General features: G+C 41.2%; 1 protein-coding gene across 1 annotated transcript; it reads right to left on the bottom strand.

Annotated features, from left to right (window-relative positions):
* Nucleotides 1-12,641: 12,641 nt before the first annotated feature.
* On the bottom strand, nucleotides 12,642-25,559 carry LOC124034929 (neuropeptide FF receptor 1-like). Its single transcript, XM_046348322.1, has 3 exons — nucleotides 25,181-25,559; nucleotides 14,017-14,116; nucleotides 12,642-13,662 (listed from the first exon to the last, which is right to left on the bottom strand). Exons 1-3 carry the CDS (start codon nucleotides 25,557-25,559, stop codon nucleotides 12,642-12,644), a joined length of 1,500 nt encoding a protein of 499 aa, XP_046204278.1.
* Nucleotides 25,560-26,430: the final 871 nt, after the last annotated feature.

Below are 26,430 nucleotides of genomic sequence, written 5' to 3'. Positions count from 1 at the left end.
TAATTTTATAAGAAACATTCATGTGTTGAAAATCCCAAATTGTTTGCATAGTCAACTTACACACAGCTCTGACACACACACACTTACCCCACCAGACATGCCACCAGAGGTATTTTCACAGTCCCCAAATCCAGAACAAATTCAAGAAAGCGTACAGTGGCCTCCCGGGTGACGCAGTGGTTAAGGGTGCTGTACTGCAGCGCCAGCTGTGCTATCAGAGTCCCTGGGTTCGCGCCCCAGGCTCTGTCGTTACCGGTCGTGACCGGGAGGTCCGTGGGGGCGACGCACAATTGGCCTAGCGTCGTCCGGGTTAGGGAGGGCTTGGCCGGTAGGGATGTCCTTGTCTCATCGTGCACCAGCGACTCCTGTGGTGGGCCCGGGTGCAGTGCGCACTAGCCAAGGTTGCCAGGTGCACTGTGTTTCCTCCGACACATTGGTGCGGCTGGCTTCCGGTTTGGATGCGCGCTGTGTTAAGAAGCAGTGCGGCTTGGTTGGGTTGTGTATCGGAGGACGCATGACTTTCAACCTTCGTCTCTCCCGAGCCCGTAAGGGAGTTGTAGCGATGAGACAAGATAGTAGCTACTAAAAACATACCAGGAAATTGGGGAGAAAAAGGGGTAAAAAATAATTATAATAAAAAATAAATAAAAATAAAGAGTACAGTATTATATAGAGCCGTTAATGCATGGAACTCCGTTCTATCTCATATTGCTCAAATTAAAAGCAAACCTGGTTTCAAAAACAGATAAAGCAACACCTCATGACACAATGCCTATTTGACCTTGATAGTTTGTGTGGATGAATTGGTATTGATATGTAGGCTACGTGTGCCTTGAGCTGTTCTTGTCTATTAATGTCTATATCAGGTATTTCCAAACTGGGGTACGTGCAAGGAGAGACAAGCCCCATACTATTGTGGTGGACTTATTCTTCCTTCTGCCGCGGACATGGCTGGGACAATGCTGGGGAAAAAACTATCCAGACAATGCCTTCATCAAACAACACTGTTTCACGATGCATCAGTGATATGGCAGGAGATGTTTTGAAACAATTACTGCTTCGCATATAAGCCAGTGAATTATATGCTTTACAGCTGGATGAGTCAACAGACGTGACAGGCCTGGCACAGCTCTGGGTATCGTTATGTTTATGGGGGATCAAATAAGGAGGATCTCCTCTTCTGCAAACCAGAACAACATGAGAGGATATTTTTTAAGTACTGGAGAGCTTTGTGACATCAAATGGACTTTGGTGGTCAAGATGTGTTGGTATCTGTACTGATGGTGCAAAAGCCATGACAGTGAGACATAGTGGAGGTGCTCCCGATGTCACTTGGGTACACTGCAGCATCCACCGAGAGGCTCTTGCTGCCAAGGGAATGCCTGACAGCTTGAAAGACGTTTTGGACACTACAGTGAAAATGGTTATCTTTGTTAAAAGCAAGGCCCCTGAACTCTCGTGTATTTTCTGCACTATTCAGTGATATGGACAGCGACCATGTAACGTTTTTACAACATACAGAAGTGCGCTAGTTATCAAGGGATAAAGTATTGACAAGTTTTCCTTATTGAGAGAGGAGCTTAAAGTTTTCTTTACTGATCATAATTTTCACTTGTCTGACCGCTTGTATGATGACGAGTTTCTCACACGACTGGCCTATCTGGGTGATGTTTTTTCTCATCTGAATGATCTGAATCTATGATTACAGGGACTCTCTGCAACTATATTCAATGTGCAGGACAAAATTGAGGCTATGATTAGGAAGTTGGAGCTCTTCTCTGTCTGTATTAACAAAGACAACACACAGGTCTTTCCATCATTGTATGATTTTTGTGTGCAAATGAACTCAAGCTTACGGACAATGTCAAATGTGATATGGCGAAGCACCTGAGTGAGTTGGGTGCGCAATTACGCAGGTACAGTTGAAGTCAAAAGTTTACATAAACCTTAGCCAAATACATTTTAACTAAGTTTTTTCACAATTCCTGACACTTAATTCAAATAGGAATTCCCTGTCTTAGGTCAGTTAGGATCAACACTTTATTATAAGAATGTGAAATGTCAGAATAATAGTAGAGTGAATTATTTATTTCAGCTTTTATTTCTTTCATCACATTCCCAGTGGGTCAGATGTTTACATACACTCAATTAGTATTTGGTAGCATTGCCTTTAAATTGTTGAACTCGGGTCAAACATTTCGGGTAGCCTTCCACAAGCTTCCCACAATAAGTTGGGTGAATTTTGGCCCATTCCTCCTGGCAGAGCTGGTGTAACCGAGTTGGGTTTGTAGGACTCCTTGCTCGCACACACTTTTTCAGTTCTGCCCACACATTTTCTATAGGACTGAGGTCAGGGCTTTGTGATGGCCACTCCAATACCTTCACTTGTGTTCTTCGGCTTGCAAGCCTCCCCCTTTTTCCTCCAAACAAAACAATGGTCATTATGGCCACACAGTTCTATATTTGTTTCATCAGACCAGAAGACATTTCTCCAAAAAGTACAATATTTGTCCCCATGTGCAGTTGCAAACCATAGTCTGTCTTATTTAAGTCTTTTTTGGAGCAGTGGCTTCTTCCTTGCCGAGCGGCCTTTCAGGTTATGTCGCTATAGGACTTGTTTAACTGTGGATATACATTGGGGAGAACAAGTATTTCACACCCTGCCGATTTTGCAGGTTTTCCCACTTACAAAGCATGTAGAGGTCTGTAATTTTTATCATAGTGAGAGATGGAATCTAAAACAAAAATCCAGAAAAACACATTGTATGATTTTTAAGTAAATAATTTGCATTTTATTGCATGACATAAGTATTTGATCACCTACCAACCAGTAAGAATTCCGTCTCTCACAGACCTGTTAGTTTTTCTTTAAGAAGTCTGCCTGTTCTCCACTCATTACCTGTATTAACTGCACCTGTTTGAACTCGTTACCTGTATAAAAGACACCTGTCCACACACTCAACAAACAGACTCCAACCTCTCCACAATGGCCAAGACCAGAGAGCTGTGTAAGGACTTCAGGGATAAAATTGTAGACCTGCACAAGGCTGGCATGGGCTACAGGACAATAGGCAAGCAGCTTGGTGAGAAGGCAACAACGGTTGGCGCAATTATTAGAAAATGGAAGAAGTTCAAGATGGCAGTCCCTCGGTCTGGGGCTCCATGCATGATCTCACCTTGTGGGGCATCAATGATCATGAGGTAGGTGAGGGATCAGCCCAGAACTACACGGCAGGACCTGGTCAACCAACCAGAACCTCCAAGCATGGAGGTGGAAACATAATTCTTTGGGGATGCTTTTCTGCAAAGGGGACAGGACGACTGCACCGTATTGAGGGGAGGATGGATGGGGCCATGTACCGCGAGATCTTGGCCAACAACCTCCTTCCCTCAGTAAGAGCATTGAAGATGGGTCGTGGCTGGGTCTTCCAGCATGACAACAACCCGAAACACACAGCCGGGGCAACTAAGGAGTGGCTCCGTAAGAAGCATCTCAAGGTCCTGGAGTGGCCTAGCCAGTGTCCACACCTGAACCCAATAGAAAATCTTTGGAAGGAGCTGAAAGTCCTGTATTGCCCAGTGAAATCCCCGAAACCTGAAGGATCTGGAGAAGGTCTGTATGGAGGAGTGGGCCAAAATCCCTGCTGCAGTGTGTGCAAACCTGGTCAAGAACTACAGGAAACAGGAATCATACAATGTGATTTTCTGGATTTTTGTTTTAAATTCCGTCTCTCACAGTTGAAGTGTACATATGATAAACAATTACAGACCTCTACATGCTTTGTAAGTAGGAAAACCTGCAAAATCGGCAGTGTTTCAAATACTTGTTCTCCCCACTGTGGATACTTTTGCATCTGTTTCCTCCAGCATCTTCACAATGTCCTTTGCTGTTGTTCTGGGATTGATTTGCACTTTTCACACCAAAGTACGTTCATCTCTCGGAGACAGAATGCGTCTCATTCCTGAGCGGTATGACGGATGCATTGTCCCATTGTGTTTATGCTTGCATGCTATTTTTTTGCGACAGATGAACATGGTATCTTCAGGCGTTTGGAAAGTGCTCCCAAGGATGAACCAGACTTGTAGAGGTCTACAATTTTTTTCCTGGGGTCTTGGCTGATTTCTTTTGATTTTCCCATGATGTCAAGCAGAGGCACTGACTTTGAAGGTAGGCCTTGAAATACATCCACAGGTACACCTCCAATTGACTCAAATAATGTCAATTAGCCTAACAGAAACTTCTAAAGCCATGCCATAATTTTCTGGAATTTTCCAAGCTTTTTAAAGGCACAGTCAACTTAGTGTATGTAAACTTCTGACCCACTGGAATTGTGATACAGTGAATTATAAGTGAAATATTCTTTCTGTAAACAGTTGTTGGAAGAATTACTTGTGTCATGCACAAAGTAGATGTCCTAACCGACTTGCCAAAACTATAGTTTGTTAACAAGAAATTTGTGGAGTGGTTGAAAAACAAGTTTTAATGACTCCAACCTAATTGTATGTAAACTTCCGACTTCAATTATACTTTCTCGAAACGGATGACACAAACAACTGGATTCGTTATACCTTTCATGTTATACCGTTATACCGTTATACCTTTCATGCCACTTGACCATATCTGAAGAAAAGAGCCTCATCAAAATTTCAACAAGCGGTCTTGTGAAAATATAATTTAATCAGAAGCCACTGCTCGATTGGGTTGCACTCAGAGTATCCTACCTTGGCAAATCTCGCTATTAAGACACTGATTCCCTTTGCAACCATGTACCTTCAGTGTGTGAGAGTGGATTCTCAGCCCTCACTAGCATAAACTAAATACAGGCACAGACTGTGTGTGGAAAAACACTGAGACACTCTCCAATATAACACAACATTGCAGAGATATGTGCTTCCTTTCAAGCACACTCTTCTCATTAAGCTGTGGTGAGCTATTCACAATTTATGATGAACAAATAAGGTTTTATATGTAAGATGGCTAAATAAAGAGCAAAATGATTGATTATTATTATTTGTGCCCTGATCCTGTAAGAGCTCTTTGTCACTTCCCACGAGCCGGGTTGTGACAACTCGTCATTTGAGAGTGCGCTGACCCTGGTGCTAGAGGGGGAACGCAGCTGGAGGTTGAATGTTTGAAGGAGTTTGGGACTAAAAAAGGTTTGGGAACCACTGTTCTGTATTATGTCATGTTTTGTATGGACCCTAGGAAGAGTAGCTACTGCTCTTGCAACAGCTAATGGGGATCCTAATAACATACCAAAAATGCTCATGTGACCACTCAAAAAGAAGCTCCAAGCTGTAACCAGCAGCTTCAATCTGGTTCAAGTCATCAGTCTACCTACCAAGGCATTTACAAACAGAACAGTAACAAAATCATTCACGTGTATTGATCACATCTTTACTAATCCTGCAGAAATATGCTCTAAAACAATATCCACACCCATCAGATTTAGTGATAATAATATAATAGCCAAATCTAGAAAAACCAAAGTTCCAAAGTCTGCAATTAAAATTGTGTATAAACAATCATACAAGAGCTTTTGCAATGATTCCTTTGTCGAAGATGTGTAAAATATTTGTTGGTCTGATGTGTGTAGTGAGAAGGATCCGGACGCTGCAGTATTTATGAAACTGCTTCTTCCGGTTACTGATAGGCATGCAGCCATCAAGAAACGGATTGTTAGAACTGCCAAATCCCCGTGGATAAATGATGAATTGAAAAACGGTATGGCTGAGATAGATGAGGCAAAGGGAAAAGCAAATGAGTCTGACAACACAGCAGACTGGCAGACAAAGAGATAATTGAGAAATCCCATAACGAAACTAAACAAAAAGAAGAAGAAACTATACTATGGAAAAAAGATACATGAATAATTATAGTAAAAAGCTCTTGAGTTTTTAAAATTTAATTCAAGGCAAGAAAGCAAACTCGGGTCCATCTTTCATTGAGGCAGATGGCTTGCTCATAACAAAACCCTTTTGATATTGCCAACCACTTTAATATTTTTTTTGTTGACAAGATTAGCCAATTTTGGCATGACATGCAAACAACAAATGCTGAGCCTTCATATTCATGCATAATGGACCAAATAATGAAAGACAAGCACTGTAGATTTGAGAGGTGAAAATATTGTTGCTATATATAAATAAGGACAAACCACCTCATACCGACAACCTAGATGGTAAATTGCTGAGGTTTGTAGCGGAATACATTGTGAATCCTGTTTGCCACGTCTTAAATTTAAGCAGAAGGCGTGTGCCCTCAGACATGGGTTAGGCAAAGGTTAATCTGCTACCCAAGAATAGGCTGACCAATCAGACTTTTACAAGTGCTAAGCAAACTTAGGGAAAAATTGTGTTTGATCAAATACATAGTTATTTTACATAAAACTAAGGCTTTCAGCATGCTTATTTTAATTTTTTTATTTAACTAGGCAAGTCATAACAAATTCTTATTTACAATGACAGCCTACCCAGGCCAACTCTCCACTAACCCAGACGACGCTTGTGCTCCCCCCAATGGGACTCCCGATTTTGGCCGGTTGTGATACAGCCCGGGTCTGTAGTGACGCCTCTAGCACTGCTTTGCAGTGCTTTAGACCGCTGCGCCACTCGGGAGCTTATAGGGAAGGGCACTCAACATGCTCGCCACTGACTCAAATGACTGATGACTGGCCGAAAGAAATTGAAAGTAAGTAGATTGTGGGAGCTGTTTCGTTAGACTTCAGTGCAGCTTGTGATGTCATTAATCATAACCTATATGCCTTATTATGGATTGAGAGTTACCTATCTAAAAGAACACAGAGGGTTTTCGTTAATGGAAGACTCTCATGCTAATTCAGTTGAGTGTGGTGTACTGCAGGGCAGTGGGCAGTGCAATAACCTGTTTTCTGTTTTTACAAACTAACCTTGAATAAAGCCTGTCTGTCTATGTACGCTGACGACTCAACAGAGTACACGTCGGCTGCAACAGTCAAATCAATAACTGAGACACTTAACATAGAGCTCCAGTCTGTTTTAGAATGGGTAACTAGCAATAGGCTAGTGATAAATATTTGAAAAACTAAAAGCATAATTTTTGGTACAATTCACTCGCCCAACGCTAAACCTTATTTAGATCTATTATTGAATAATGTTGCTGATAAGAGAAGACTAAACTGCTGGGTGTAACCCTAGATAGCAAGCTTTCATGGTCAAAACCTATAGACTCAATGGTTGCGAAAATGGGAAGAGGTCTTCTCCATGATAGGGCATTGCTCTGCCTTCTTGACATCTCAGTCAACCAGACACGTCCTACAGGCCCTAGTTGTCACACCTGGACTACTGCCCAGGTGTGTAGTCATGTGTGGCAAAGGAGGACATACTGTAGGTAAATTGCAATTGGTCCAAAAAAAAGCAGCACGTATCTCACTTACATATATATATATGGCGGATAAGTGTCAGCAACATGCATGGCTCAAAGTTGAGGAGAGATTGACTGCATCACTATTGGTTTTTGTGCGAGGTATTGATGTGTTGAAGGTACCGAACTGTCTGTTCAACCAGTTGGCACATAGCTCGGACACTCATCGGTAGAGCACAAGACATGCAACCAGAGGTCTCTTCACAGTCCCCAGGTCGAAAACAGAGTCTGGGAAACACACAGTATTAAATAGAGCCATGGCTACATGGAACTCTCTGCCACCCTAGGTAAAGCAATAAAACCAATTAAAAAGCACAGCTATTTTATACATGTTGTATTGCAATTTGCACTGTATTAGACCTAGATATTGTGTGTATGTACTGATATGTCTTTCAGTCCTTGACTAATAATGTTCTGTGCTATGTATTATGTCATGTTTATGTGGATCCCAGGAAGAGTAGCTGATGCTTTTGCAGCGGCTAAATGGGGATCCTAATAAATACCAAACAACTTGTGTACATTCTTGAAAAATATAACTTCTAAATGTCTCATGAGTGTAGTTCAACTGTTGTGCCGCATCAGAACCCAAAATATGAACTTGTTTTACTACGATGTTTGTAAACAAAGTAAATGTTAACAAACACTATATAACCTCAAAACATGGTTAAAACTATCATGTTTTACACCATGGATGGGCAGTCCTTGCATCCATAGCTCTGTCTATGAATTTGAGCGTGGTTACATTTCTCCAGCCTCATCGCTCAGATTTCTACAGAAACAGGGCGTGCAGAACTCTTATTGTTTCTACTGCTGATTGCCACATTAAAGCTAGTACACCCTGGTAAAACTGCCACATCCAGTTTTGGATAATACAACAAAGAAGTAACTGCAAACAACAAGCAGTTTTTTCCTCCACTCTGACGTCATTGCATGCGGGATAAACAGAGGAATATGTACAGCAAAAACAATAACAGACGCTGTGGTGAACAGTTGCGCTGTTTACCCAAATGCGGTATGATCTTTAAGAGAAGGATGATTAGGAAACTTATATCATCTTTTTTTAAGTGCAGAACACCTTACACTGCATTTTCAAAATACATTTATTAAGCAATGTTCCTCCACCCACTTTATAGACTATTTTCAATGCAAGGCACCATTTAAAACACATGGTGGAGTATCAATTTACATGTAGCATAGCAACCAATTATCACAATTACCATGTTCATGTTTCAAGACAGATTCAATTAATAGCACTGATTACTTTCAATTTGATTTGATTGAAATCTGCAATATGAATCATTTTGACTAATCTGTCATTGCAACATGAACTCAGGTTAAACATGGTTTGTTATGATAAAACAATTACTCCCAGAACATCAATAATATCAGGACACATAAACATACATTTTCAAACACCACTCCCACTACAAATAGATAACACAAACAGTAATCTGACAATCATAAGATGAAATGGGTTAATTACATTGATCCTGCATTAGTATATACTAAGTGGCTCTTATCCCATCGTTAAATAAAATATACAAAATGCCATTTGGGTATTGTAAAAAACATTCTACTACAACCTGGTAGGCTTGCCTCACAGGAGAGGCTTCCAGTTGTCAGAATTATACCTGTGTCAGCAGGCAGTAAGTAGCCCTCTGTCTGTGTCAACATAGAATCATGTATACTGCATAAACACTTCCATTACAGATTGGGTCAATACAATTTCCAATTTAATTCAGGAGGTAAACTGAAAGTCCAATATTCCTCAAGGTTTTCCAGTGAGATGTGATCTCCAAAGTGCAAAGGGCATGAGGACTTAAGGTTGACATTAGGATTGGGCCAGAGCTTATCTGGTGCCATGCCACTGCCTAAACAAAGCTACCCTGTCTTCTGTTTTCCTATATTTCTTTCTCAGGAGGATCATGGTGAAGACAGGACTGAGACCTCAGCCGTGCTACTACCTGTCTGGACAGCACCTAATCCAGTTTGGACATCCTTTGTTGTTCTGACAACAAGCTTTTTTCAGTTTTTGTCCAATATTTATTACATTTACTGAGGGACTCAGCAGATCCTTGTTTTTATCTGTATCTGTTATTTCTACTCTGGTCCTGCTGGCACTGTTGTTTACTCCCACACATCACCACAGAGGAAATGGTATTTGACAAAACTGACACATTTGAAATAAACCCCAACCCTGCTTCTTTTAAACAAACAACAGTTGCATGCATTTCCAGTCTGTAAATGGGAGAATCTGAAAAGCCGTTGACGCCATGCTTTCTCCTTTCGCCCCATCCCCTCCTGCCCACAAAGCTCCCACCACAAAATAAACCACATAATATAATATACTGTACACAACACAAATGTGGAGGCTTGCAGTACACCAAGCAGCATAACGCCATAGCAACCATACTGTGTAAAGACTAACACAAACATTATTCAGCAGATATTTTTGCAAGCAAGCCGCTTTGATATTTAAACAGTTGCAAATGAGGCTGTTCACTTTTTTTAGATTGTATTTGTCAGGTTACGGTTCGTTATCTTGTGTTCTATAAAATATTAGCTAGATTGAGTTTTGTAAGGATTTGCCAGATGATTACCATTAAAACTATATTAGTTGTAAATTAATTAGGTCTCTATGGGTACAGTAACCATAACGACATTGCTTAACAATGACATATAGAATAGAAAAATAGCAATTTTTTTGTGTCATACCTCTGACCTGAGCGTGCTTTTCAGTTGAATTAGTGCTCTGTCTTTTCAGCACCTGAGTAAGTCTACCCAATGATGTACGGTGGGGTTGACATTTTTGACACCCCTCAAAATAACCGTATAAAATAAACAACTAAAATACTAAATGATATTGTATGCTGGAAAAATTTAGGAAATTATATTATTTTATACTAATTCAGAGAAAGAGATCGTTTAATAACAAGTAATACTTTTTTATTTAAAAAATACCTTTCAATATCTCACCCTGCGAGGATAATGGCACTGAACCTTTTTCTACAATGTTTTATGAGTTGGAGAACACATTGGGAGGGATCTTAGACCATTCCTACACACAGAATCATTCCAGATCCTTGAAACCCTTTGTCTGCACTTATGGACTACCCTCTTCAATTCAAACTACAGCTTTTCCATGGGTTTCATGTCCGGAGACTGAGCTGGCCATTGTAAAATGTTGATTTTTGTGTCCAAATAAACATTTCTTTGTGGATTTTGATGTTTTATATTTTGTATTAAAATGTTTAAGTTCAAAGTATGCATTAAGGTGTCTGTAATAAAATGTTGTTTGCAAAACTAATGTACACAGGAATAAATATTTTTTTACAATGGTGGAGGAATACAAAAATGGCTGCATAGTGGCTTCAAAACAGCAGCCCCTGTCAGTCCTCTAGTGTTTATACTAGGGATGTATATAAACTCTAGATTGCAGATGCTATATATTGGCCAATGAGAGGCTTTGAAGTCACTGGACGACCATATTGATTCTCCTTAGAAGAAGCAGTCCTCCAAAGGAATAAATGGAATTCTACAGTATTTCAATTAAATGTTTCAAGCACACAATGACATGTATTTAAGTATTTTATTTTTGTCATAGTGGGGACAGTAACATTAGGTACGGTCTAGAAATTATACTTTAAGAAAAATGTTTTTCCATATTTTTGTATTTGTATGTTTTGCTCACATAATATAATGTAAAGGTAGCCTCAGTGATATGATATAGATGCATAAAGTAAACATTGTAGTGGGTAAAGAGCGTTGATGTGCGAGGCTCATCTTTTCTGTTTTTTTTGTTGCCCTGGCTACTACGCTGTGAACAGCATGAATGGCACCCCGTCAGTCATCTAGTGTATATATAAATCATTGCTTTATTCCAGGGGTTCTTAAACTTTTCAAGTTTGAAACCAAAATTAGAAGTGTAATGTCCTCCAGGGCCCCAAATCGTCCTCCAGGGACCCAAATGAAGAATAAATTATGTGTGATTAGAGACGTATTCTCATAACTCTTGACCCACCTCTCACATGCCCAGGGCCCACATAGGGTCACTATCTACAGTTTAAGAAACCCTGAAACACATACATTTGGTCCTACCAAACTCTGGGCAAGGCATATTAATATTTCCCTAGTTAGAAAAACTGTCTGACTAGCCCTTAGCAATATTTGTGAGCATTTGTTTTGTTTGACTCAGCCCCTTTTGGCGTTTTCTATCAGTCCTATAGAGTAAGGGCATTCTCAGAAAACTTTAATAAAACCTTACATAAAATACATCTTTCTCCCTCCTTATTAAACTGATATACTTGTTCAGTAACATGTACAAATGTATTGATCAATAAATAGTTTGGTCCCTGTTTTCACTAGCGACAGGGACTAGATTTCAGTCCAATACTGCTCCTCCAAAACAGTTCTTTTCCACCCGTGTACTTTTTAATAGTTGTTTAAAATGTATAACTTATTGTGTTAGTCATTACTCTTATTTATACTTTTTAAAATTTTATATTTCACTGCAATGTTGAGGTAGCTCGCAAGTAAGTATTTAATTGCACCGCTTACCTGTGTATACCATGAATAACCTTTGATTTAATTAGATATCATTTGATTTGTTGTGCTCTGTAGTATCAGATAATACACTTCCCCTCTGTGCGGAAATTTGTTTTGCTTCAAGTTTCAAGATTGAATTGAACCAAACTGCCTTTTTCTGAGGCATTATGTTCTTTGAGACATTTTAAGAGACATCTATATTGTTGACAGTGTTCAGATTAAGACTACTTTAGGGCTAGAACGTTGACATGAAATCGTCTCAACTATATCCCCTCTCGTTGTTTTGCTGACAATGTTCAAAGAAATCTTCACTGAGCAAAACATAATTCATTTTCACTAATTCATATTACAAGCAAAAACAGAATAAGGGTATCACCATGATTGATGTATTTGCTTTGCTTTGCTTTGTTCTCTTTCTTTTCAAGTCTATCTTTGGTGTTTGGAGAGTACTTAGTAGCTCTTAGATTATAGTGTGTCAGACATTTTCAAATCCCTATACGATCTAATCTAATGTTGAGATGAGTCCACTTCCTTCACAATTTGAGTCCTCACATGCCATCTGAAATAAAAGAAAATAAGATGGTGCCTATCTTTTCTATGCATTAAGTATGCGTTTAGATTGTAAATGTAATGTACATCTAAACGTAAAATATTATTCGGGATGCTGAAAGCACCTCCACGGTTTACATCCCCACTAATGATCCCAGGCCTGACAAACTCCCATTGGGCTGGTCTGCTCGTCAACCTGTAGCCCCTTTTTGTTCATCCCATTTCCATTCCCTATTCCTCCGCCTGCCCCAGTCCCCCCAACCTCAACATGGACCGTGTTGCTTCCCACCTTAGAATTTTTCTTCAACTCCAGCTCAAGATGGACAGAGTGCATCACATTACCGTCAGTATACACTTTGTTTCGAGTCCCAAATGGGAGAGGATTGGGGTTGCTTGTAGGCTCCCTCAGGCCGCCTCCACCCTCTCCACCATTACCCCCACCCCCTGCTCTGCCTTCCCGGTTTCCCCTCCCTGCTACCTCAACCCTATTTCCCGGGCGGCAGCAGGAGTTGGTCTGGTAGACTGCCTGGAAGCCCCTCTTGAAGTTCTCATTGAAGTATCCGTAGATGATGGGGTTGACAGAGGAGTTGGAGAAAGCCAGCCAGTGGGCGAAGGGGAAGATGTATCCAGTCAGGAGCTCCAGCTGCTCCTCGTCCAGCCCTGCGTAGTCTGTCAGCAGCATCAGAGTCCACAGGGGCAGCCAGGACAGCATGAACAGCAGGGCTACTACGATCAGCATCTTGATCACCTTGATCTTCTTCTGTGAGATCAGATGCCTGCCCCCCTCATGCCTGGCTTGAGGAGGAGGATGTGCTGCATCCTGAGGCTCTCTTCTTGACACCACGGAGGTGTAGAGCTTCACGCCGATGCGTCCGTACATGACAGTGATGAGAGCCAGGGGCACCAAGTAGATGTGGGCGAACAGCACTGTGGTGTAGACCTTCCGCATCTTCGGGTCGGCAAAGTTCTCGTAGCAGGAGTACAGGGGGTATGTCTTGTTGTAGTCCTGGTTATACACCATGTAGTGATCGGCCACTTCCACCACGGTCAGGGCAGCTGCTGAGGGGCACATGATTACCACAGCCAGGACCCAGATCATCGCTATGGTCACCTTGGCAACTATTAGGGTGAGTTTGGGTTGAAAAGGGAACACAATGCAGCGGAACCTGTGGAGAGCGGAAATAGACAGAGGAAAAGGAAGAACACTTGCTGTTTGTTTTTTTGGGGCAAGGCAAATCAATTTCAAATCTGTGTGAACTTCCATATTTTATCAATAGTTCTGCAAACCTTTCTCTATCCTTCCTGTCTCTTCTATCTATCCAGCCATCCAATCAATAAGTTTAAACAAGTTAAAATAATGAAGCAAATAAACTGTAAAAGAGGTAGAGGAAGAGGCATTTGCAAACCTAAAAAAAACAGTAGGTAATTTATGGATCAAATCTACTATTCCCCATTCACCACCACCACCTCTCCTTCACACCACACGCCCCTGCCTCTCTGTAGATCTCCATCATACCAACCTGTCTACTGCAATGGCCACCAGGGTGAAGACTGAGGCAGCTACAGACATCCCCTGCACCAGACCACTCATTTTACACACAGAGTTGGTAAACGGCCAGCCTGTCAACAAAATAAATGACAATTATCAACATCATCATCTTGTAAAATAATTGTAAATAAAAAATATAGACTTTCCCAGCAAAATGTGTGTAACTTGAGTGTGTACAGTACTAGGCCATATACAGCACAGTGGTGAACGCGTGTGTATTGAGTGGTTAGATTCTGCACAAATGGGAGTATAGATTTGACCCTTCTTCATAGAAGATCTGTGTTCAGTGAAATGAATGACCTTAATGAATGAACTGGCCTACAACCTGGCCTAAACGACAATAGAGTATAGTATTAAAATACTCCCATTTAATTTTCACCCAGTTATTTTTTTCTTTAACCTTTATTTAACTAGGCAAGTCAGTTAAGAACAAATTCTTATTTACGATGATGGAACCCTACCCAAACACTAACCTGGACGACTCTGGGAAAATTGTGTGCCGCCATATGGGACTCCCAATAACAGCCGGTTGTGATACAGCCTGGAATCTAACCAGGGTCTGTAGTGACACCTCTAGGACTGAGATACAGTGGCTTAGACCGCTGTGCCACTCGGGAGCCCAAGTTAGTGTGGCTGCAGGCCAGGGAAACATTCTGTTTTTAGTGTGCTTTGTATCAAATTGTACAACAGCTAATGAAACAAACACTGTAAAAATGGGATTGTTTTTTTAATCAGTGTTATTTCCTCATAGTTGATGTTTAAAAATAAAATTCACACAGGCCCTTCTAATCAGAAGGCTTTGCATGGGTGGAGCTTTGGCTTCCCTGGTGACATCACCAGGCAGTATAGTCCGGCGGCTAATCGTCAAATTTTGGGAGAATTGTGGCTTTTGTGATAGAGGCATCACATTTTACACAGCTAGGAGTAGTCCTTATAAGTATTTTAAGCTATACTGCCATCGCATATGTTTTCATATTACCCCAGCTCCCTGGGGCCATATTAGACAAGGGTCACATGGCTATATCATCATAGATAATACAGTGCCTTAAGAAAGTATTAATAACACATTTTGCCTGAATTCAAAATGATTGAAAAAAATATTTCACCCATCTATATGCAATACCACATAATTACAAAGTGAAAACATGTTTTTAGACATTTTTGAAAATATATTGAAAATGAAATGCCGGAATATCTAATATACATGAATATTCACACCCCTGATGCCATACATATATGTTAAAATCAACTTTGGCAGTGATTACAGCTGTGATTCTTTCTGGGTATCTAAGAGCTTTGCCCACCTGGATTGGTTGTCAATCATTGCAAGACAACCATTTTCAAGTTTTGTCATTGATTTTAAAACTGATTTAAGTCAAAATTGTAACTCGGCCACGCAGGAACATTCACTGTCTACTTGGTAAGCAACTTCAGTGTAGATTTGGCCTTGTGTTTTAGGTTATTGTCCTGCTGAAAAATAAATTAATCTCCCAGTGTCTGGTGGAAAGCAGACTGAACCAGGTTTTCCTATAGGAATTTGCGTGAGCTTAGCAAACAGGATGCATGTTTTGGAATATATTTTTATTCTGTACAGGCTTCCTTCTTTTGACTCTGTCAATTAGGTTAGTATTGTGGGGTAACTACAATGTTGCTGATCCATCCTTAGACTGGTTTCCTTCCTTGGTTTCCTTCCTCTCCTGCAACTGGGTTAGGAAGGACTATATTTGTGGTGACTGGGTGTAGTGATACACCATATAAAGTGTCATTAATAATTCACCATGCTCAAAGGGATATCTTTTTTTTTACCCCTCGACCAATATGTACCCTTCTTTGTGAGGCATTGGAAAACCTCTCTGTTCTTTGTGGTTGAATCTGTGTTTGAAATTCACTGCACGACAAAAGGACCTTACAGATAATTAATTGTGTGTGGGGTACAGAGATGAGGTAGTCACTTTTATTGCACACAGAGTGAGACCATGCAACTTGTTAAGCAAAATGTTTAATCCTGAACTTATTTAGACTTGCCATGACAAAGGGGTTGAATACTTAATGATTTAAGTAATTTCAGCTTTTTATTTTGTATTAATTTGTAAAAATGTTTTTAAAAACATAATTCCACCTTGACATTATGGGTTATTGTGGATAGGCCATTGAGAGAATGTCCCAACTCATTCCATACAATGAAACTAGTTCCGTGGAGTTTACTCTTTCCATCGTTCTCCCTGTAGCAAGCCTCGCTCTTCTCCGCTGTGAGGAAATGGGTGTTTCAGAAATCTGTGGATCATGGAAAAATACGATGTTTTACTGAAAGCGTACCGCCAAATTGGCTATTTTTATCAAAAGTATTATCGGTTTTGACACGCCTACTCACGCTCCCTCTCTCCGCGCCGGTCTACTAACCACGGGCCCTGGCAACCATTATTACGCACACCTGCTCCCCATCATTACGCACACCTGGACTTCATCATCACCTTGATTGCCTTCCCTCTATTTAGTCCTCAGTAACAAGGCAGTATTGGTGTGTTTTCATGTTCAGTACGCATCCCCTGTTTTGTTCATTTGCCTTGGATCATTGTTATTAACCTTTCCTTCTGCACCTACTTCCTGAGTCTCTGCGTATACATGACAACTTGAGTCAGGAAATGTGTACTTTTCCACCTATAACATTTGAAATTATTTTATAGCATTATTTTTATGTGACCATCTGACAAGAGCAGAGATGGATAACAGCTGCGCATATGCGCTTGTTGGGGGATCCCTGCTATGTAAAAGGACACTACATCCCCTTACTTTTTGGTGGGAGAAGGAACTGGTTTATGAGAAAAGAATAACAAGCTCCCCCCTCCTTGCTAGTATCACTGCTCTTTATTAAGCTTTACATACTGGCTTCAAGGCCTTCGTCAAAGCTTAATAAAGAGCAGTGTGCGGGTTTGTTCTTTTTTCTCATGTTATTCAACTGCAACCATGCACCTGCAACAAAGGTAGCTCAGATGTCCGAGTGCCTTTAGAACGAACTGGTTCAAAAGTTTAGAGAGTTATCAAAGGTAAAGTTTGTTCTGAAACGTGGAAATCTTAAGAGCTGGTGTTCGGTCCCTGGTTGCAATTTATATATGCAATCTAGGGAAGAAGGCACAAAATGTCACAGATGCAGAACATTGTTCATAGTAATTAGAAACAAATACGATGTAAATATTACGCTGCTACAGTATTATGTTGCTAGGTGTCTGTAGTAAGTACTTGAACGCCGACGACTATGAAATAGATCGAAAATGATGGGGACAGATCCCCGAAGAATACTCAAAGATACAGCTGTTCCTTCTGTGTTACACCATGGACTGGATCTGGTGCAGGGCCAAAATACAGAGCCGTGTTTGAGAAGAAAAAGCAGCAAAGTGATCGTGTGGAGGTTCAGTTACGGCCAAATATATTGGCACCCTTACACTTTTCTTAAATAATTCCCTATTTATTCTAAAATAAGTTGACATTTAAAATATATGTTGGTCTTCACACCTTGGTATTGGATTTCCAACATGACAGAACCAATTTTATTTTTGTAAATTTAAGTTAAATAAAGACAAAGGGCATGGTCAGTGATTGGCAACCCAGAGCTAGTACCTGGTTGCACAGCTATTAGCCAAGATAACTACAGACAAATGCTGCTCGTAGCCATTGATGAGCTTGCTGCATATTTCTACTGGCAATTTGGCAGTAAACTGCTCTAATTCTTTCATGTTTGAGGGATGCCCTCCACGAACTACTGTTTCTAGATCTCACCATAGGTTATAGATGTGATTCAGATCTGGACTCTTCGCTGGCCACTCTCAGTCCAGCATTTCTTCTTGAACTATTCCAGGGTGCTTTTGTGTGTTTGGGGTTGTTGTCCTGCTGGAAGGTCAACAACCTTCAACAGATACAGTTTTTGGACACTGGGTTGAACATTGCACTTCAAAACACCTTGGTAATCTGCTGATGGATGTCATGATGTCTTCCATACTTTAAAGGCCCACAGTACCAGAGGCAGCAAAGCAACCCTACAGCATTATTATTATTTTAGGGGCTCCCGAGTGGCACAGTGGTCTAAGGCACTGTATCTCAGGGCTAGAGGCGTCACTACAGAGCCTGGTTTGATTCCAGGCTGTATCACAACTGGACGTGATTGGGAGTCCCATAGGGCGTCGCACAATTGGCCCAATTTTTTCCCCAGCTGTCTCACTTCAAAACAGGGAGAGGGAGAGAGCAAACTTCAACTAGTTTCAATGTATGAAATCACTTGGGACATTCTTGATTTTAGGTAAACTTCTCCTTAAAACGTGGTGGGGAGAACACAAGAAAATGGCTCAAATATGCCATATACAGGTAAATGCCAGTATAATGGAAACACAAGTAAATAAGGGATACAGAGTATATTGAAAGCAAGTACTTCCACAAAGGTATGATTGAGTTCATTAAGAAATTAACATCCCATAATGCTTAGGGTCATGTATAAAAATGCCAATTTGCCCATTATTCTGTGTAACAGGCTATAAGACAAGATCTAATTGACTTTGAAAGAGGGGTCTCAAAGAACCATAGGGGGTTTAAAGTGTGTGTGTGTGTGTCTCAGTCACCAGATCTCAACCCAAATGAACACTTATTGGATATTCAGGAGCGGCGCCTGAGACAGCTTTTTCTATGACCATCAACAAAACAACAAAAAAAATTGTGGAAGAATGGTGTCACATCCTTCCAATAGAGTTACAGACACACGTAGAATTTATGCCAAGGCACATTGAAGCTGTTCTGGCTTATGGTGGTCCAACAACCTATTCAGACACTTTCGGTTGGAGCTTCCTTTATTTTGGCAGTTACATGTATATGTTTCCTTTTTAATAAGTGGCAAAAAAGTGCCCAGAAATCAATCCAAATTTCTGATTATCGAATATACACTGAACAAAAATATAAATGCAACATGCAATGTTTTTTTATTTTACTGAGTTGCAGTTTATATCAGGAAATCAGTAAATTAAAATAAATTAATTAGTCTATGAATTTCACGTGACTGTGAATACCGATATGCATCTGTTGGTCACAGATACACTACATGGCCAAAAGGTATGTGGACACATGCTCATCAAATATCTCATTCCAAAATCAAGTGCATTAATATGGAGTTGGTCCCCCCATTGCAGCTATAACAGACTCCACTCTTCTGGGAAGGCTTTCCATAGATAATGAAAAATTGCTGCGAGGACTTGCTTCCATTCAGCCACAAGAGCATTAGTGAGGTCGGGCACGGATGTTGGGCGATAAGGCCTGGTTCGCAGTAGGCATTCCAATTCATGCCAAAGGTGTTATATGGGGTTGAGGTCAGGGCTCTGTGCAGGCTAGTCAAGTTCTTCCACACCGATCTCGACAAACCATTTCTATATGGACCTCACTTTGTGCACGAGGGCATTGTCATGCTGAAACAGGAAAGGGTCTTCCCCAAACTGTTGCCACAAAGTTGGAAGCACAGAATCGTAGACTGTCATTGTATGCTGTATGAACCATGAAAAACAGCCCCAGACCATTATTCCTCCTCAACCAAACTTTAAAGTTGACCATATGAATTAGGGCAGGTAGCTTTCTCCTGGCATCCGCCAAACAAAGATTTGTCTGTCGGACTGCCAGATGGTGAAGCATGATTCATCACTACAAAAATGTGTTTCCACAGCTCCAGAGTCCAATAGCAGTGAGCTTTACACCACTCCAGCCGACGCTTGGCATTGTGCAGGGTGATCTTAGGCTTGGTTGCAGCTGATTGTCCATGGAAACCCATTTCATGAAGCTCCCGACGAACAGTCCTGTGCTGACGTTGCTTCCAGAGGCAGTTTGGAACTCGGTAGGGAGTGTTGCAACCAAGGACAGACACACGGACGTTGCAAACTCTGTTTTAGACAAGACTGACTTCATGACCAATATTATCTTATTATACTTTGTACACAATTTTGAAACTAGAATAGGGATTTGTTTCAAAGGCGTTGTTGCTTTTTAAAGGCAGACCAATATACAGCATATGTGTGTTCTCCACATCGGGCACGGGGTTGAGGTCACATTTTAAGCTATCATTGGCTATCATTATTTATGGAGATATGGACATGTGCCTACTGTCCAATATGGATCCATGGAGCTGGTTGGTGGCCATATTGGAAATAGTTGCCAGGGGGGGTAATGGACAAAATCTGTGATGGCACTATAGCCCAACATAATTATTTAGACATGCCCTAGCGGTGTGTAAAATGTCATGCCTCTTATTACAAACTTGTCCCCTACAATCAGACCACTCCCAGACAGTCCAAGCAAAATTTTTGAGTGGCCTAGTTACAGTTTTCACTTAAATCGGCTTGAAAATATATGGCAATACTTGAAAATGTCTGTCGAGCAATGATCAACAACCAAACAGACAGTGCTTGCAGACTTTTCAATAAAATAATGTGCAAAAAATGGTCAAAGTCGTAGACTGTTAGGGTATAGACTGTTAGGGTCACTTGAAGTCACAATGAATATAGGAATACACACACTCCGTCTCTGAAGCGTAGTAGATGAGTGTGTGGTGACGGCAGTGGGGATAAGTGACAGGGCTTAAGACACCCATTAGCTAATGGATCTCTGAGAGAAGAGAAACTTCCTCTCTCTCTCTCTCCTCCCTGCCACACATCACACCCCCCACTACACTTAAACCCACCGGTCTCATCCCGTCCCTCCCCTCCTCCCTCCCTTTCCCCCCCTCCGTCTATCAGGCTGTCAGGGGTTGGAATGGGTGGGGGGTGGGATCCTGCCCTCCTCCTAATGCAGGCATGTGATTGATAGATGACTAAGTGAAGATATAATTTAGCAATCAGGGCTGCTGGGCTATTTATCCTGGCTGACAAGGGGGCCGTTAAGCATAGAGCATGCTTGACCTGTGGCTGTGAGGAGGCTGTCGCAGGGTATTGAGAGTGAGGAGGTCTAAATATAATACACTTATAGCTGCCATTCAAACAATACACACTCCGCACCAGACAAGGTGCACTGATAGGCCTAGGATCACTAGTCTAACCATGCTTTCAGTGTGTACGACATTTGTCTCAATTCTTCTCTCATCCCCTCTTTTTTTCTATTCCTCCTCTTTCTCAATAGTGTGGGACTATGGTTACGCGCAATGCTGTCGGGGGTACGCCAAATAAAAATGTGATTCACATTTTCAAAACTGGAAAATATAAATGTACCGTTTTGAAAATGTGATTCACATTTTCAAAAAAGTACATTTATATTTTCCAACAGGGCTATACATTTGGGTGACAGTTTTTTCTCGCCTGAGTAACCTTCTTTCCCTGCCAAAAATAAAATGAAACCATCTAGTGTTCAGCGAAATAACACCACAATGTCAAATACAGGTAGCCTAGTCAAATAATTAACATCCAATCTCGCGGGAAACCTTCACTCTTGCGCAGACATTTAGAAATGAAACATAACAATTTGAAAAATAAGCCACGAGTTTTTTGAGCGAGAATAAAAACGACTTTCGAGTAGTAAGACGTGTATAAAAGCTACAGATACCATTAAGAAGAAGGGGCTAGAAGCATCTTATATGGTGAGCTACCGAGTGGCTAGGACAGGCAAGTCCCATACTATTGTGGAGGACTTCATTCTTCCTGCTACCGTGGATATGACTGTATAAATGTATCATATAGTGTGTGCGTGGCAGGCTTACAATGATGGCAAAAACAACATTTGAGAGTGCGCTGACCCTGGTGCTAGTAGTGATGCCTCTATTTATATTTATATTTTATATTTTTATATTTTTTATATTTTTGACCACTTTAGCATTTACTTCACTACATTCCTAACGAAAAGAATGTACTTTTTACTCCATACATTTTCCCTGACACCCAAAAGGACTCGTTAAATTTTGAATGCTGAACAGGACAGGAAAATTGTCAAATTCACACATTTATCAAGAGAACATCCCTGGTCATCCTAATGCCTCTGATCTGGCGGACTCACAAAACACACATGCTTTGTTTGTAAATGATGTCTGAGTGTTGGAGTGTGCCTCTGGCTATCTGTAAATGATGTCTGAGTGTTGGAGTGTGCCTCTGGCTATCTGTAAATGATGTCTGAGTGTTGGAGTGTGCCTCTGGCTATCTGTAAATGATGTCTGAGTGTTGGAGTGTGCCTCTGGCTATCTGTAAATGATGTCTGAGTGTTGGAGTGTGCCTCTGGCTATCTGTAAATGATGTCTGAGTGTTGGAGTGTGCCTCTGGCTATCTGTAAATGATATCTGAGTGTTGGAGTGTGCTATCTGTAAATGATGTCTGGCTATCTGTAAATGATGTCTGAGTGTTGGAGTGTGCCTCTGGCTATCTGTAAATGATGTCTGAGTGTTGGAGTGTGCCTCTGGCTATCTGTAAATGATGTCTGAGTGTTGGAGTGTGCCTCTGGCTATCTGTAAATGATGTCTGAGTGTTGGAGTGTGCCTCTGGCTATCTGTAAATGATGTCTGAGTGTTGGAGTGTGCCTCTGGCTATCTGTAAATGATGTCTGAGTGTTGGAGTGTGCCTCTGGCTATCTGTAAATGATGTCTGAGTGTTGGAGTGTGCCTCTGGCTATCTGTAAATGATGTCTGAGTGTTGGAGTGTGCCTCTGGCTATCTGTAAATGATGTCTGAGTGTTGGAGTCTGGCTATCTGTAAATGATGTCTGAGTGTTGGAGTGTGCCTCTGGCTATCTGTAAATGATGTCTGAGTGTTGGAGTGTGCCTCTGGCTATCTGTAAATGATGTCTGAGTGTTGGAGTGTGCCTCTGGCTATCTGTAAATGATGTCTGAGTGTTGGAGTGTGCCTCTGGCTATCTGTAAATGATGTCTGAGTGTTGGAGTGTGCCTCTGGCTATCTGTAAATGATGTCTGAGTGTTGGAGTGTGCCTCTGGCTATCTGTAAATGATGTCTGAGTGTTGGAGTGTGCCTCTGGCTATCTGTAAATGATGTCTGAGTGTTGGAGTGTGCCTCTGGCTATCTGTAAATGATGTCTGAGTGTTGGAGTGTGCCTCTGGCTATCTGTAAATGATGTCTGAGTGTTGGAGTGTGCCTCTGGCTATCTGTAAATGATGTCTGAGTGTTGGAGTGTGCCTCTGGCTATCTGTAAATGATGTCTGAGTGTTGGAGTGTGCCTCTGGCTATCTGTAAATGATGTCTGAGTGTTGGAGTGTGCCTCTGGCTATCTGTAAATGATGTCTGAGTGTTGGAGTGTGCCTCTGGCTATCTGTAAATGATGTCTGAGTGTTGGAGTGTGCCTCTGGCTATCTGTAAATGATGTCTGAGTGTTGGAGTGTGCCTCTGGCTATCTGTAAATGATGTCTGAGTGTTGGAGTGTGCCTCTGGCTATCTGTAAATGATGTCTGAGTGTTGGAGTGTGCCTCTGGCTAGTAAATGATGTCCTCTGGCTATCTGTAAATGATGTCTGAGTGTTGGAGTGTGCCTCTGGCTATCTGTAAATGATGTCTGAGTGTTGGAGTGTGCCTCTGGCTATCTGTAAATGATGTCTGAGTGTTGGAGTGTGCCTCTGGCTATCTGTAAATGATGTCTGAGTGTTGGAGTGTGCCTCTGGCTATCTGTAAATGATGTCTGAGTGTTGGAGTGTGTGGCTATCTCTGGCTATCTGTAAATGATGTCTGAGTGTTGGAGTGTGCCTCTGGCTATCTGTAAATGATGTCTGAGTGTTGGAGTGTGCCTCTGGCTATCTGTAAATGATGTCTGAGTGTTGGAGTGTGCCTCTGGCTGAGTGTTGGAGTGTGCCTCTGGCTATCTGTAAATGATGTCTGTGTTGGAAATGATGTCTGAGTGTTGGAGTGTGCCTCTGGCTATCTGTAAATGATGTCTGAGTGTTGGAGTGTGCCTCTGGCTATCTGTAAATGATGTCTGAGTGTTGGAGTGTGCCTCTGGCTATCTGTAAATGATGTCTGAGTGTTGGAGTGTGCCTCTGGCTATCTGTAAATGATGTCTGAGTGTTGGAGTGTGCCTCTGGCTATCTGTAAATGATGTCTGAGTGTTGGAGTGTGCCTCTGGCTATCTGTAAATGATGTCTGAGTGTTGGAGTGTGCCTCTGGCTATCTGTAAATGATGTCTGAGTGTTGGAGTGTGCCTCTGGCTATCTGTAAATGATGTCTGAGTGTTGGAGTGTGCCTCTGGCTATCTGTAAATGATGTCTGAGTGTTGGAGTGTGCCTCTGGCTATCTGTAAATGATGTCTGAGTGTTGGAGTGTGCTCTGGCTATCTGTAAATGATGTCTGAGTGTTGGAGTGTGCCTCTGGCTATCTGTAAATGATGTCTGAGTGTTGGAGTGTGCCTCTGGCTATCTGTAAATGATGTCTGAGTGTTGGAGTGTGCCTCTGGCTATCTGTAAATGATGTCTGAGTGTTGGAGTGTGCCTCTGGCTATCTGTAAATGATGTCTGAGTGTTGGAGTGTGCCTCTGGCTATCTGTAAATGATGTCTGAGTGTTGGAGTGTGCCTCTGGCTATCTGTAAATGATGTCTGAGTGTTGGAGTGTGCCTCTGGCTATCTGTAAATGATGTCTGAGTGTTGGAGTGTGCCTCTGGCTATCTGTAAATGATGTCTGAGTGTTGGAGTGTTCTGGCTATCTGTAAATGATGTCTGAGTGTTGGAGTGTGCCTCCGGCTATCTGTAAATGATGTCTGAGTGTTGGAGTGTGCCTCTGTCTGATGTTGGAGTGTGCCATTTAAAATAACAAGAACATGGTGCCGTCTGCTTTGCTTAATATAAGGAATTTGAAATTATTTATACATTTACTTTTGATACTTAAGTATATTTTAACAATTACATTTACTTTTGATACTTAAGTATATTTTAACAATTACATTTACTTTTGATACTTAAGTATATTTAAACCAAATATTTTTATACAAGTAGTATTTTACTGGGTGACTTTCACTATTACTTGAGTCATTTTCTATTAAGGTATCTTTACTTCTACTCAAGTATGACAATTGGGTACTTTTTCCACCACTGGATGTAATAGAGTTGATGATGCTGAGTTGCATTATCCTGCTCAGTTGCATTTGCCAAACTCAGACAGAGTTGAGTTCACCAGCTTAGTTAAACCAAGTTGTTTTACCTACCTGTGATGAGGTTGTCCACAAGAGTAGTGGGGATGCAGAAGATGCCCACCAGCAGATCGCTGACTGCCAGGTTGAGGATGAAGAGGTTGGTGACGGTTCTCATGCGACGGTTCCCCAGCACAATCAGACACACCAGTACATTACCCACCATGCACAGCAGGAAGATGAACAGGTAGGCCAGGATGAAGCTAGCAGCCACAGGGAGGGAGTGCTGGTAGTAAGGGAAGTAGGTGATGTTGTTGGTGGTGGTGTAGTTGGAGTCGTTAATAGCTCTGTGATGGAGGAGGAGGTGATTGGAGGTGGTCAGGGCTGTCATGGTGTCTGAGGAGCCCTCCAGTTCAGTCAGTCCCTCCTCTTCACCACTGTTCCACACCTCCATCACTTCTTCCTTCTTCAGGATGAATAGGTCTGATAACACACCACACCTTGTAAAACAAACAAAAACATACAATCAGGAACTATTGTGAAATTATAATGTATTAATTCACTGTGTATCCATACAGTGTGTGACAGTGCTGGCCATACCCTGTGCACGTCAACAAGATGAAATAACTGGACTGATAAAAATGGTCAAAATCAAATAAATATTTATTAGGCTATAAAACAGATGGTTTTAAGGAAGTTAAAACACACCATGCTAAAAGTTTATTAAACACAACAAAAACTGTTGCTGCAGAGCATATATCATGTCTACATCTCCCTCCCACTGTTCAAATAGACAACCTTTCAAGACACAGACCAATTAACACGCTCAAAGGTCAACACACCTGAACACACTTAAATTGACAACAAACGACTGATGTTGAAGATGAAGTTGATAGTAAATGTTTTAATATATGGAATGGTTTGAACAATGAAACCGTTTTGGGCCCAATTAACACACAAGTAACAGAATCGCACATTTTAAAAGGTATAAATGAAGATGCATTGAATGCAATAAAATTCCTCTTCACACAGTGTATCTCCAGTGCTTTGAATCTTTCTGTCATTTGTGTAAGAATTGTTCATAGCCTACTTATACTAAACAAAAATATAAATGCAACATGTATTTAAAGTGTTGGTCCCATGTTTCATGAGCTGAAATAAAATATCCCAGAAATGTTCCATACTGTATGCACAAAAAGTTGTGTTAACAAATTTGTTAGTAAGCATATCTCCTTTGCCAAGATAATTAATCCACCTGACAGGTGTGGCATTTCAAGAAACGGATTAAACAGCATGATCATTACACTTTGTGCTGGGGGCAATAA

Source organism: Oncorhynchus gorbuscha, linkage group LG05, assembly GCF_021184085.1.
Source record: "Oncorhynchus gorbuscha isolate QuinsamMale2020 ecotype Even-year linkage group LG05, OgorEven_v1.0, whole genome shotgun sequence".
Classification (NCBI taxonomy): Eukaryota; Metazoa; Chordata; class Actinopteri; order Salmoniformes; family Salmonidae; genus Oncorhynchus; species Oncorhynchus gorbuscha.
The sequence above is the reverse complement of the archived record's forward strand: the minus strand, read 5'-3'. Positions and strand labels throughout refer to the sequence as shown.

Bases quoted from the DNA above. Each gene is read 5' to 3' on its own strand.
- LOC124034929 (XM_046348322.1), bottom strand. From the start codon at position 25,559: ATGGAGGTGTGGAACAGTGGTGAAGAGGAGGGACTGACTGAACTGGAG. The intron at 14,117-25,180 runs GTAGGTAAAACA...TTTTGTTGACAG, and splicing joins TGTGGACAACCTCATCACAG to GCTGGCCGTTTACCAACTCT. The intron at 13,663-14,016 runs GTTGGTATGATG...CGCTCTCCACAG, and splicing joins GTGGCCATTGCAGTAGACAG to GTTCCGCTGCATTGTGTTCC.